At 41.4% G+C, this 14,697-nt stretch overlaps 1 protein-coding gene across 5 annotated transcripts in view; it reads right to left on the bottom strand.

The window, feature by feature from the left end:
• Positions 1-246: 246 nt before the first annotated feature.
• Positions 247-14,697, bottom strand: part of ctbp2a (C-terminal binding protein 2a) — an 80,942-nt gene continuing 66,491 nt past the window's right edge. For 2 of the 5 annotated variants that reach the window (XM_007545366.2, XM_007545360.2), the window contains 9 exons: positions 11,725-11,879; positions 7,545-7,689; positions 6,126-6,332; positions 5,137-5,351; positions 4,049-4,179; positions 3,843-3,970; positions 3,630-3,756; positions 3,323-3,400; positions 1,854-1,940 (listed from right to left, as the gene is read on the bottom strand). In XM_007545366.2, the coding sequence (XP_007545428.1) occupies positions 3,334-3,400; positions 3,630-3,756; positions 3,843-3,970; positions 4,049-4,179; positions 5,137-5,351; positions 6,126-6,332; positions 7,545-7,689; positions 11,725-11,879 (1,175 nt within the window). In that variant the 3' untranslated portion in view covers positions 1,854-1,940; positions 3,323-3,333. Of the gene's footprint in view, positions 1,941-3,322; positions 3,401-3,629; positions 3,757-3,842; positions 3,971-4,048; positions 4,180-5,136; positions 5,352-6,125; positions 6,333-7,544; positions 7,690-11,724; positions 11,880-14,697 lie in introns of all 5 variants that reach the window. The other 3 variants (XM_007545359.2, XM_007545365.2, XM_007545362.2) reach the window with 2 other exon arrangements.

The following is a 14,697-nucleotide window of genomic DNA, read 5'->3' as shown; positions in this document are numbered from 1 at the left end:
TCTGAGAAATTCATTGCTTTATGAATTCAGGAAAAATATTTTTGGGGATCATGATTTAATATCAACAAGTTCAAATATATTTTTTATTCAGCTGTAAAGTTTTCCAGACACAAGCAAATGGTAAGAAAAAAAATATAAAATGTGACGGATAGGTGTGTTTGGATCTCACTTGAATAAAACTTCATAACATTTAAAGTACCTTTTGAATCATGGTGCAAAGGAAAATAATAATGGCCAATCGTTAAATCAGAACAGTAAGTTTTATTTATTGGTTCCAGCTGCACTGTATGCTATATGTTCACCTTATACAAGAAACAAATACAAATACTCACACTAAAAACCAAACAATCTGCTAGCAGCCACGTCTTGCTAAAGTCCTGGTGTTGAGGGGATGGATGGATGGATAGATGGATGGATGGATGGATGGATGGATGGATAGATGGATGGATGTGGCCGCTGCTTGTTCACAGAGCCTCCAGGAACCCCATCTGGCTCTCGTCACAGCAGGGAAAACAAAGGCGGAACTATGAGAGGGAGCGAGCGAGAGCGAGGTCGGCCACATCAGGCTACATTTATATGAACATTTAACAAGGCAATACAAATCTAACAGGAGGGAAAACCTTCCAACATCAAAAAAGAAAAAAAAAATGTACATTTGATTTATAAAAAAAAAAAACACAGCGGAGAAAGAAAAGAAGTAATCCAGAGTTTCATCCTGTTCTGTTCAGATTTGATGTTTTTGTTTTTCCTGAGTTAAGACATTTCCCGTTTCGATTCCCCCTCCCCACCCCGACGCATTCGTATCTCACAAGTGTGTTGCTGCCATGCAAATCGGGTCCTTTGGATGCCAACAGACAATATTGTGTTCATAACAAGCAAACATCCAAGGTACTTTGAAAGATTACATTTCAATTTAATGCTATTTTTCAATTGTTTGTATGTCTTTCTTCCCTTTTTTTTTTTTTTTGGTTTAAAGGGGTCATTCCTACCTCACAAATCCAAATGTTGTTCCACATCTACTTTCTTCTAACTTTTCTTTACATTCTGGGGGCACAACACTTCACAAACCGAGACAGGCGAAACTAGAGTTTAGATCGAAGGAACTCCTGATCTTTCCTGTCTGTAAACCCTCGAGTTTTTCACAGACTGAATAACAGAAAAAAAAAAAAAACAGATACCGATTTTCAACAGAAGCACAGGAAAATAAACATTCAGAATGGAGTAAAACAAAAACATGTATTTGAGCAGAAGTGTGAAGAAAAAAAAAAAAAAAAAAACTAAAGGGAAAATTAGTCTTGACACGGTCCAGGGAGGACGGGGATCAGGTTTCCGTTCTGCCTTTAGTTCCTGGTAACGCATCCCAGAAGTCAGAGGAAAACCTCCATAATGTAGATGGAATGGTAACAATATAAAGAAAAACTTCACTTTTTTTTTCCCCCAATCAGGAGGCAAAATCAAATCTGAAACAGGGAGAGAGTTTGGATCTTCTGCCCAGGAGTTTGACAGTCGCTCAGTCCCATCTTGATGTGGCAGCTCAGGCGTGCACCGGCGTCCACTGTCCTCACTTGGGTCTAGTGGTTTCATACAAAAAAAAAAAACAACAAAAAAACAGAGTGCGTAACACATTGCCCCACAGGCAGTTTGCTGGTAGGTCCAGATGGCTGAAGTCAAGCTTATGTTTGGATGGGTTGACTCGGTCGGATCCTTGGTTTTTACACTGGTTTCGTGATCCTCGTCAGCTCCGGCGGCGGTCCTACTACGGCTCAGTCATGTGCTCTCGCATGGGGTCGCCGTGTTTGGAGGGCTGATGCGGAGAGGCAGCCTGTGACGGATGGGTGCCCGGGGGGAGCGTGTGGGCGATGGGCAGGCCCCCAGGCACCAATCCCTCCATAGGTCCGATTATCCCGCCGGGTGCGACGCCCATCACTCCGGGAGGGAATCTGAAAGTGAACGCACGGAGTGAACAAACATGGAGACGTACACACTGGAACTTATGTGGCGACGAGAGAATAACATAAAATGTTCCCAGTAAATGGCCGTTTCAATTTAGAGATGGATTTGAAAGGTCATTATGTTGAGATTTTGAAATTTTGAGCTTTAACTGATTATTTCTAAAGCACACACACAAAAAAAACAACCTTAAACTCTATTTGATTAACACAGCAAGAATACAATTAAGTCACAGGCTTGTTTACCTTATTTCAAAAAATTTTCACATTTTCTGACATTTTTATCACATCAGGAAACGACACCTGGTCTGACAAAAAACGTCACGTATAAAAAAAGAGGCACGTCAAGGCGATCAGAGTCTTAAAAACATTGACGTTTTCAAGGCGATGTGTAAAAAGGGTGAAAAACAAATGTCAAAATGCATTTTTGTCATTTCGGGTCGTATCAATTTCACCACAAAACCCATAGATTTGTTCATCTTTTTGAACTTTTTCCACATTTGTCACAACTAAAAACTTGACGTAGTAGCACATATTTGTGAAGTGGAGAAAAATTAGAGTTAAAGCCCCCTTTAACTCTGATACCCCTGCATGAAATCCTAATCAGCAAACAAAGTCCCACTTGTGTGGGTAATGTAATGTACGACTCTTTGGTCAGAGAGATCAATAAAGAACAAAAAGCCTCAGTGTTAGGTTATAATTGATGTCCCAAGTTTTGAACATCTGAAAATACCATCGAATGAAGAGCTGGCAGCATCGTGCTGAGGGGAGAGTAAAAGGCTAAAAACTGGGAAAAAGAATTGGACAAAATTTTTACAGGTTGCAAAGAAAGTGAGAATTCAAGAGCGACTTGTATTCAGGTCTTACAGTGGTCTAGTCAAAGTTATTCTGTAATCTAATTCAAACTTTTTGAGGTATTAAAATAAATTTAATTGAGTTAAACAAATTAATTTTGAAAATATTCACACCCCCCGCCCCTAATGTTTCGGGGGTTACCTCCACTTTCCAACTATGCACCACTTTCCTATCACACAAAGTCAAAAGAAACCGTCCTGATAACGACAGTGAAAGTTTGTGGCTGCAAACAGAGCAACATGTGAGAAACGTAAATAACACTTCGAGCTAACTGTCCCGTAGCCCATATCTTGCTTCTCTTTCCTCTTTCCACCCCTCCAACGTTAGACGGAAACACAAGTTGTGCTTTGGTTCCTGCTGAGGGGTGCGGGAGAGGTGGAGGGGTGGCTGGGGAAGCAGGGCGGAGGGGCGGCGGGTGCAGTCACTGGGCGTGGAGGTTAGCGGGTGAAGGAGAACAAGGTTACAGCACTCTGCAGGGTTTTGTTGTCATTAAGAATCTTTCTTTTGAATTCATTTACCTGGTAGAGAATTAGGTATATAATTTGTCCTGCATTCCCCCCGTTGCTATGGCCTGTACCATGGTTTGGTTCACTCGGCTGTGTGAGAGAAGCAGTTCAGGCTGGTTGAGACAGTGTAGAGAGACTGGGAAGCGCACAGCCTAGACTTAACAAGCTCATTTGGGCCAAAAAATTTAAAGAAACACAAAAAAAAATTGAATTCACACAAACACAAATACAAACTCTTCAGACCGCCCCAGCCGCGCTACGGCGCGAGTTGAGACGGCACAAGTTGCTCACCGCTTGGCGTGCGAAAACCTCCTCCTACCTGTAGGCGGCGCCGTTGATCTCTGGGTGGACCTGAGGCTGCTGCTGCTGCTCCATCATCCCCCACGGCGCCGTGGACACGAAGAACTCTTTGTTGACGCAGTTCCGCAGGCTGTCGGGAATGCGACCTGCACGTGGGAGGGATTGAGTTTCGCTGAGTCAGGAGACGGAAGCTCGCAGCGGACTGGGAAAGGATCGAGAACGGGATCCGTACCGGTGATCGCTCTGCGGATTTCCGTGGCAGCGGCCTCCCTCATCTCCAGCGACGCCTGCTCACTGTACCAGGCGGTGTGGGGCGTGCAGATCAAGTTGGGGGCGTCTTTGAGAGGGCCCTGGGAAAAGCTGTTCGGCAACGAATTAAAAAGTAGGTGGAAACGCGTAAGAGGAAATAAGCAGCCGATACTAGGAGATGAGGCGCACCTGAAAGGCTCCGACTCATGGACGTCCATCGCAGCGCCGCGTATCCTGCCTTCTTTGAGGGCCTGAGCCAGAGCTTTCTCATCCACTAGGCCTCCCCGTGCCGTGTTGACCAGGAAAGCCCCCTGGCGCATCTGAAAACACACACACACACACACACACACACACACACACAAACACAAAACGGGAGAGTTTTAGCTCAACCCGATAGTAGACACAAGTAATTTTTTTCCTATGAGGTTTTTTTTTTTGAAAGCACTATTAGATTGATTTATTGGGGTCTAAGTTATTATTAGTTATTAGAAATGATTTGGTCTGTGGCGATAAACAAGGTGCCATTAAGGGAAATATTAGGTTTTCCTGAACCTGAAACGCTGCTGTGACGTTTATACCCACTAGGTGGCAGCAGTAGGCAGCGGGAAACTAAAAGGACTCAGAATAAGATCTGCACTCAGCACAGATGAAAACACTGTGTGTGCAACAGCGGCATTGCATTTCACGGTTACAAAAAGGAACACAACTAATTGTATTGTAGGGTTAAGCTGCATTGCTTATAAACCCTTCATCATTTGCTGAACAGAGACCATTCGCTGGTTTTTAACTACCTTGCTTGATGGCGGCTCAGTATAAATATGAGAACATAAAGCATAACTACATGTTCTGGAAGCTGCTAACAGGGTCATATCTGGGAATAAATGTTAGGTAATTGCAAAAAATATAATTTCTAAACACTTAGAAAAATCTCTGCTGTTAGATTTACACTCTTACAACTTGAGAGCAACTTGTTATGCATGAAGAGCTTGCAAAAGAACACACTCCAATCTTACACCCACACTTTGTTGGAGGCACCTGGATCACACTGACCTCAAAGTTATAAATGGACAGAAGCGACATATTCTATCCACCCCCACACGTCTCAGCAACGTCTCTTTCCGTGTGACTTACTTCTGATATTCAACTGAAGAAGAAGAAAAGGTGACGGCTGAACAACACGGAAAGATTCCCGTAACAGATTCTCCAGGAAATCGCCAGCTGTGTTTTTTATTTTTTTTCTTGTTTTATTCATCACCCGGGTCCGTCTCGAGTCGCACCTGTTTGATGGTGAAGTCGTTGATGAGGTGGTGGTTGTGTTCATTCAGGTTGCAGTGCAGGGACACGCAGTCGCTCTGGTACAGCAGATCCTGCAGCGTGTAGACCCGCTGGACTCCGAGCGAGCGCTCCAAGCCGTCCTGCAGGTAAGGGTCGTAGAAGATGACGTTGAAGCCAAACGCCTTGGCCCGCATGGCTACCGCCTGGCCTGTACGCCCTGACGGAGGCGAGGAGGAGAGAAAACCAAAAGTGGTGAAATGTCGTGTGCGTGTGGATCAAAACACGCCTCCCTTCCACGAATGAGATGCTCTCTCGTCTTTCCTATATTGGGGAGGACTAAGAGCAACGTGTCTGTGTCACGTCATATCTATAATCCAGCGAAACAGAAAGTGTGAGAAAAGAAACTACAAATAGACACTCGTAGGATTTGTTTGAGTTGCTAGTACATATATGTGACTTTTTGCACATATTTTGCAAAAATAGAGGCAAAAAGTCAAAAATATGACCTCATTTTTCTTTTTCTAAAAATACCACAGGCGAAACACATTTCTAAACTTTAATCAATTGTAAAACTTCATTGACTAATTTGATGAATATGAAAAAACATATTACAGTAGAAAAAAGCTTATCGGCAGTTCAGATTGTGCTAAGAACTACAACAAATTCTTAATACGTCCATATTGATATCTGCAAATTTATTTGACTTTTTATAGTAAATTATTTTATAGGTCTTGAGTTTTTTGTTTTCGTTTACTTGGATAAAATACGCGTTCCATAAATTGACGCAGAAATTGCACAACTTGCTGCATTAAAAATGTATCAGCCTGTAAACAACGAGGTTCTCGGCATAAAACAGTCAAAGGTGGATGACTCTATGATTCAGGAAAACATATTTCTCCTTTAAAACATCCCATATCTCCTTTTTCATACCTTAGAGAGACTCTTCAGAGCCTGTCTCCAGAAACTACAAGTTTCTAAATAAGGTTCTTACCAAATCCGATGAGGCCGAGTGTCTCGCCCCGGATCCTGGCTGCCCCCGACGCCACCTCCCGGATCTGCTCCACACTCTGGACCCGTGTGCCCTCCCGGAGAGCCTGGTACAGCCAGGTGTTTCGCCGGTACAGGTTAAGGACGTGACAAAGCGTTGAGTCTGCCGTTTCTTCTACAGCTGCTGAAGGAATGTTACACACTGCGATGCCTGGAGAAGGACAGACAGAGGAATGCACATAGTAATGATAAGACTTAAAATACAAATGCACAAATGACTACTGTCATGACATTACTTACTGGAATAAATATCATCTATAGTTCTGTTAAAAAGTGTTTGCCCTCTTGAAGACTTCAGCTGTTTTTGTTGTTGTTTTTGTCATGCTCTATGTCAGATCATCAAATGAGTTTGCATATTTAATGTCAAAAATCACCAGAGTAAATAGAAAATGAAGATCTTATTTGTTAGCGGCAAAAAACTGCGTCTGCTAAGTACACTTTTTAAATCTGTCATAAAATTAGCGAGCCATTTAAGAAAAATAGCATAATGCTAACAGCTAGACGTAGTTGTAGAAGGGTTACAGTATTTGGGCTGCTTTGCTGCTTCTGAAACGCTGGTTTTGGAAATGGTCTAATCAAAGTCCAGGTTAAAATTTCAATTAAAATGTTGTGGTATGATCTTAGCCAGGCCTTCAATGTTTGAAAATTGTCCAATGTCGCTAAAATAAAGCTTTTTTTGCTAACGAGAGTGTGCCAAAATGTGTCCAGACTCTGCAGAGGAACGCAAGAATCTGCATACCAGATATTACAAAAAGTGCCAAAACCACAACCTAGTAAATGAAACAATCATTCGAAAACATTTAATACGTTACACTACAGTTTATATTTAAAGTTAAAATGTGTTTCATGTTCAGTAATTAAACATTCAAATATGGGGAAGAAAAGTGTAACAGCTGCATTGCAAAAAAAAAAAAAAATAGTACAAACTAAGTAACTACCTGAACGACGATCACAGTAAGAAATCAGTGAGATGAAGTGTAGCAGTAATGCTAATCAGGATCTCACACTAAATCCACCTCTCATACCAAACAGGGACCAAACGAGAATAAAGAGGATTTCCAGCTGCTCTAAAGTATTTCCATCACCTCTCATGTTTACAGACAGTAAATAAATTCCACAACACATGTTGTTCATGTTAAGCTAACATAACCAGTAGAGTTTGGTTTTGACCCTGAGGAAGAGGCGAACTCTCTTTATCGACTTTGAATCATTTGTGCCGTCGTTCCCCTCCTCGCGCACGGATAGGCAGTGCTTGCTTTCTCGTTCCTCGCTTTCATTACTTTCGGCATATAACTACTGCGTCGTGCTGAACGGCCTCGATCTGCGCGCCGCTAACCGGCCTCTTTGTGCTCCACGGCCTCACCGAGCTCCCCGGCGGCCTTGATGTCGATGTTGTCGTAGCCGCTGCCGATGCGTATGATGATGCGCAGCGCCTTGAACTTCTCCAGGTCCTCTCTGGTCAGGGTGATGGTGTGGTACATCATGGCCCCCACGGCCTCGTTCAGCACCTGCGGGAATCACCGTTGTCTTTATCATCCATTTAAATCACGCCCCCTGCTATCCTGATATTCACCAGAGAGCGACTTGTTGCAGTCGCCGTGAATAAAAGTGCTTTCACCACCTTCCTTTATTTATTTATTTTATTTATTTTTTCCTTCTGGACCCGAGTTTATGTTCGTCATCTTTCATCTAAATGCAAATGGACTGTTTATGTGTGCTCTAAAACACAAGCAGTTGTCTGTGTGTTTACTGTATAATGAGCGCATGCAAAAGCTGCTTTTTGTCACAATCCATTAACTCAGACTGTATGCAAACAAGGTCAGAATGGGTGCAGGCCGGACAATAAAGTAGACAGCTGAGAAGCCCAGCGAGCATTAAGAAGTTGCCGCGGCGAAGCCAAGGCCGTTAAACAACTGGTTTAAATTCACGGCCCACGAACAGAATCGACCTACCTGAGCCAGATTAGCATAGTGATGAATTTCCCGCCCAACACATTTTTTTATTGGAGTTAGAAATAACAGGAGCTGGATGCTAAAGCTCAAGGTTGAAACTCTCTGCGCATTAATGCCGTTATGAGTGCAGCAGGAGCGCCGTAGGCTTGGATGGAAGGACGACGGCGAGTCGTTGTGAACTGATAAGCAGTGGGAAAACTGACGAGGTAGATTTTAGATTTCACTAATGAGTGGAAGAAAAGAAAATAAAATAAATCCTGCAATTCTGCAATTAGACTTGGTGAACAAAACACAAAACCTTAAATTTACTGAAGGCCCACGTGAGAACCACAAAGAAGGTTTCAGTATGAACAAATATTTATTTCTGACGTTTTGGGAGAGACACAACAGTTGAATCTTCATGCTTTCAGTCTGAATTAGAAACTAAGTAAAGGTGAGGAAGCAAAGAGACAAAAGTACAATAATTAGTTAGCATCCACAGCTACTTTGTTAGCCTTAAACTGAGCCAGACTTTTTCCCATAATGCTTTGTTGACTGCTTCAAGCGGCAGAATCATTAAAGATGTCAACGTTATCTCTTGAACGCAGAAACGAATTGACTTTTGATATTCGGCACCTGGCTTGAATTAAATTAGGTTGATGTTTTATATGAATCCTGTTTACACGACAGACAATCTGGCTAAAAATGGCAGATGCTATCACCTTTCACAAAGGCACAGAGGTAGAGATACAGAAATCATAAATGTAAACAAAGAATTGCCATTAGTTATGTTGGAGATAATATATTGGCATGACAACACAGGCCCTTTGCTTTACTTAGAGCTGCACACAGACCAATATTGTTTTCATGCTAGCTACGCTAATTATGTTAACTGCTAATGGAAGATGATGCAAAAATATCACATATTGAACTCTATTTTGTCTCTATTTTAAAAGAGTAAAACCTTTATTTACCACAACAGCAGAGGAACATCACATCTACTGATAAGTATGAAGATCACAGTAGGAAGGCTAGAAAAATTATTTTGAAATCTGTTCTTATACTAATTATTATTATAAACATGGAGTTCTTGCATGCTGCACCGTTCTTACAGATAAATAAAACCAAAAATACGATTTTCATTGTTGCATTTTATTCATCGAGTTTTCCAAATGTTTTTTTTTTGTGTTTGTTTGTTTTTAAATGATGCAAGCTACGTTTCAATACAAAAAGCCACTTGGCTTATTTCAATTTTCTTCTGTTAGCTTAGGAAGACTCAAACATGCTGAACTGATGACTGAGTTCACAACCAGCTGCTTCAATGACTCGATTATGTCATGACTGGAGTTTGCAGTTGCTCATTTCACGCTCATCAATGAAGCAAGTCGACACTTTTGACATTAGCAAAAGGTGAGAGCCGTTAAACTAAAAGCAGCGTCTTAAATCAACAGTGGAGTGGTAAGCTAAGCCTCGACGGGGCAAAATTGAGCTCAAATAGCTGTAAAACATCATCAATTCATAATATATTCTTTGGCAGACTTTTACTTACTCTCAAACTCTCCAGAAACCTTTTCCAGTTCACCCACAAGCATGTTTTGAGTGTTGTAATTAGCACTAAAACAACATTAAGCAGCTGCTGTCAAATCAAAACCAGAGCCACTTGAAAAGGGCGCCACTTTGATTTCTTTCTGAAATTCTAAGGGCTGCCTTTGCCTTTTCAAGGACAAGACTCCTTCACCCATCGACGGTGAGTGCTCTCTCATAGATTTCTCTTTTTAACTCAGCTAGCATCACAAAACGCTCACCAGACACCGCAGGCTTACAAGCTCAATTCTGAGAATATCAATTCATCTTTCTTCACCATGCAAGCGAAGAGGCTGCTAGGAAAAATACAAACACCTCACAAGAGCAAGTGGGAAGAAAACAACAACAAAAAACATGCATATTATTGCTATTTATTTTTACATAATTGGACCGTAATGAATTGAATATTTTTGTAATCTGAACCAAGTAAATTGGGATTAATTGGAAAATAATGAAACTGTATTCATTTGAAATGAATCAAATTTAATTTTTTTTTATAAATTCAATCAAATTGAACTGATTTGAGCCAAGTAGCATTTGTTGTATAATTTAATTGAATGTGATATAAAATAATATAACTAAGCTAATAAAACAAACAAGTCAACAAATGAAAATACTGCATAAAACTTTATTTTAGTCACTCAATTCACTAAGTCAAACACGTCACATAGATTAGTTTTAACACCTCATCAAGCCTTTATTTCTTTTAATTTTGTCAAAGTCAACGAAAGCACAACATTTAAGATTAGAAAATGGCACTGAACCAAAAATATATATATTTTTTTTAAATACACAAATGTGGGCTTAATATGTTCAATACCTGCATATTTGTTGTTATTTTCCTAAAGTACTTCTAATCTGATAAACGAGCCTCATCTGAACATATATTCTAATGTATTGGACTGTAAAATAATAATAAAAAAAATTATAATGAAACAGAAATGTATGAGAACAAACTAAACCGTAAATGAATTCAATTGTTACTCTTCTGTTTTATTTTGTTTGTTTTAATCAATCAGTGTCTGATTCCTTCATCGCTACGTCTGAAAACTTCAAGGAAGTCTTGTTACAAAAACACAATAAAACAAACAGTTTTCCCAACAGAGAGTCATGTGTAATTCGGAGTGCGCGCGTGTCCATGCGTGTGTGTTTCCGCGTCTGTGCGTGCGTATGTGTGTGTGCGCGTGTGTGTGTGTGCATATTTGCAGCCCCTCTGTATCCTCTGCTGTGTCGTTATCATTGTGGGACTGCAGCCAACACTGATGCTTCCAGATGGGCCCTCTGTTTGTGTAACATAATCACACTGAGAGCATTTCGCTGCACACAGATTACTAATACCAACAAAAAAGATTTACTTTGGATCTCGTCAACTCAAACTGTAAAATTTAAACACACGAAGGTCCAAGAAAACCCACTTCCACGTAGGCAGGACGAGAGAGACGGTTTTACCGTCCCTTTTCTCCTCCAATCCCTTTAAAGAGCTCTTTTTTGAGTTTGGAATTGGAAAACTTGCCGCTCGTCGGCTCCGGCGTGCAGACAGTAAAATAAGACAAACGTTTCACCCACTCTGGCTGAGAACAATTACACTGCATTTCTATTACCAGCCTCCTCCTCCTCCTCCTCCTCCTCCCACTCCTCCTTATTTAACAAAGCTGCACTTCAGCCCCCAGTGGGATTAGCGTCAGTGATGAAACCATTATGGCTGTACTGGGAGATTGGAATGAGCCAGTGGGCTGAAATATCATTAAAACATTACAGAGGGGGAGGCTTGGAAGGAGGACAAAGATTTTTCTTCTTCGACGAGCAGAAAGCAAAACAATATTAGAAACAGAAGTTCATACAGTGTTACACCGGTTTGTGCGGCTTTTTTTTTTTTCTTTTCATTGTTGAAACGTTTAGCGCTTCTTTTTCTTAAACCAGGCTAATGTGAAAAATCTCCCTCTTGATCACTGGAAGAAGTTAAAAGGGTAACTAACACAGCATCTAAAGAGGAATCGGTGATTATATTGACTAAGAACCAAACTATACCTTTTCGTGTATCTCCTGCGTGGACTGGGCGTCACAGAAAGCCACGGTGGCCAGGTCTTTGAGGATGGGCATCTCCACGGTGCAGTCGCGCCCATCCAGCAGCGCCACCAGGGGGCGCGGGTGCATAGGCCCATTCATAATCTGGGGCCGGATACCTGCGGAGGGGCAGAGAAAACAGGCGGTCAATTATTTACACCTGGCACAAGTCATGTCAGGAGGCGCATCCAGGAAGTGTTGACCACGGATCCTGTTTTTGGCTTCGGATCGATTCCCACAAAACTTGACCTCCTCTCTTCTTCTCTCAAGCCGCCGTCATCATCGACTCCTCTACCTGTCGGCGCAGGTCGATATCTCAGACGCGCATATTCACATCCACGATACGACCACCCCATGACTTGCTGTTTTCTCCAAACTGTTACCAGGCAACAGGTCCTTTCACCTCATGAGGTCATCACCTCCATTATCCTATCACTTCACAGGAGCCGAGGCAGGTCTTTACTGTGTATTTTTAGATGGTGGGTGTACAGTGTAGATTATTTGCAGTCATTCTGATGCTGGAATAAAAAAAAAATAAAAAAAAAAGAGCAGTTTGGACGCTTCTCCATAAAACGGGGTCACGGTCGTTAATAAAACCCCTGCTACGTTCAATCAATAAAAATCTCAAGTCGGTTTAACAGGAGGTAAAATATAATCAGACTGTGTGCGCCCAAAAGCTGATGAAAGAGGGAAAAAGAGGGAGAAAAAGAAGAAGAAGAAAAAGAAAAAAAGAGAGATGGGAGGTGGGGGGTCCAAACACATTCACTCTCTGGCTCCCTGCTGCCTGTTGTCATGGTGATTAGAGGATTTGGGCAGGATTATGAAATATTTTATTTAGTGGCATCTGCGCTGCTGGAGAGGACATCCAAGCCTGCTCGCATCGTGACTGCGCCTCTAACTCCTCCAGTTTAGGAGAGGAGAGAAAAGCTTTTCTGACCTCTACGGCCGAAATGTCCAAGCATATGCACAGGAAGTAGTACATGTGCCTGCATGGACAAATTAACAAACCGTGCTAAACTTAGGAGAACAAAGGCGGGTGCATGCATGCTGCCGAGGATTTTCTGCAGAGCTTCGCTTCTTGTGTAAATAGGATAAATAGAACTTCATCAGTTTAATTGTTGGTTACTTTTCTGACACTTGAAAAGTAACCATTTTTGTTGTTTTATTTTTAGAAATTGATCCTTTTATTTGGCATTCACTTGCTTGTAAATGCAAAGTAAAACTTATTTAGCAAAATGTATTAACATACAGCTATGGAAATAATTAAGAGACCACTTAAAATTATCAATTTCTATGATTTTACTTTGTATAGGTGTACGTTTGAGTAAAATTAACATTCTTCTTTTATTCTACGAACTACTGACAACATGTCTCTGAAATTCCAAGCAAAAATGTAGTGTTTATGTGCAGAAAATGAGAAATGGTCCAAATAATGAAAAGGATGCAGTGCTTCCATACCTCAAATGATGTAAAGAAAACAAGTTTGTATTAATTTAGAAACAACAATTCTGATGTTTTAACTCAGTAAGAGTTCAGAAATCAATATCTGGTGGAATAACCATCATGTTTCCTTGGGTTCTGTGCAGTGGTCTCTTAATTTTCTCCAGAGCTGCATGTTCATTTGCATCAACACTCATTTAAATATTTCTGTGTTACAGTGTCAAACATTTAAAGCCTCTCATTTTATCACCATTGCGTACAAAATATACTTTGTGAAACAATACTTAACACCTTAAATCAAAGAACAATGCCGGGGGAGGGTGAAAAAATAAATGCTAAATCTCATATGTTTGGAGACCTACGCGTTGCACTGCTGTATTAAAAAAAAACAAACATGTACTGCATTTTGGAGAATCGATAAATCCCAGCCACTTACCCCAGTAAATAAATAAATGAAACCCTCTTGCATGCAAAATGAGGAGCAGTGGCGTTCCCCTGTTCAGGAGTAAAACTGGAATCAGAGGATCAATTTATATAAAAAACCAGGGCTTAGCAGGTTGACATTAATATCATTGCTCTGACAAATGACGGGAATTACTATTAGCTTCATTCATTTGATTAATGCCTCTGCCTCCGCTTCTTGTTCTTCTACAACAGTCAAGGACGAACTGATAAAAATAAGCAGGACTGACGGGGGGAAGTGAGGAGTTCACCACTCCGAAACCGATGAAAGATCGCTAAAGGAGTGCACTGACGATGCATTTACACGAATTTATCTCTGCGACAACAAATGGACCATCAGGCTTTGCCGGGACAGATTGTAAAACATCACTGGTGACGCCGGACGCCTCCTGTTAATTTTTACATGTCGGTTTTCCCGCCGCGAGAATTACGTCCGGCAGCTGCGTGGCATGCGGCGTCTGTGTCAGAAAGGACGCAGACCGGAAGAGTGAAGTGGGCAGTCAGCAATCAAGCAGAGTTTAATAAAACAAACTGTAAAGCCGCACCAAGGCAAAGCACCCCCTTTTGCCCCGTTGTGTTTAATTCTTTCATAATCTGCCTCTTGTGGATTTCCAACTTCAGAAGAGGTGCAACAGAGCTGTTTGATTTTGGAAAATCTTCTAGTAAAGTCCCAAACAAGCGCGTTCAGTCTCGCAAAGCGGCTCGAAACTCCGTGTCAGGCTGGTAGAGGGTGAACGGAAAACAATCACCTTTACCAGCTTTGTCCTTCTGATTCACTGTCGAGGCTTTATGAGAAACACGAGAGATTCACAAAGTACTTTGCGGCTCCACAGGAGTGAGGCAACAATATTCGGAAATGTGCAAAAACAGTCCTCGGTTTTCAGATTCGTCGGCGATTATATTGACCAAGAACCAAGACTTGTCATCTTAAAGGCTGATAAGTCTTTAATTGTTTCTAAAAACTTGGTGACACACATACTTTTTCTCTGGAAGACTCAACAGGCTTTTAAAACACACACACACACACACACACAC

This window comes from Poecilia formosa, unplaced genomic scaffold, assembly GCF_000485575.1.
Source record: "Poecilia formosa unplaced genomic scaffold, Poecilia_formosa-5.1.2 Scaffold12, whole genome shotgun sequence".
Classification (NCBI taxonomy): Eukaryota; Metazoa; Chordata; class Actinopteri; order Cyprinodontiformes; family Poeciliidae; genus Poecilia; species Poecilia formosa.
Note: the sequence above shows the minus strand (reverse complement) of the source record. Positions and strands in the feature narration are given on the sequence as shown.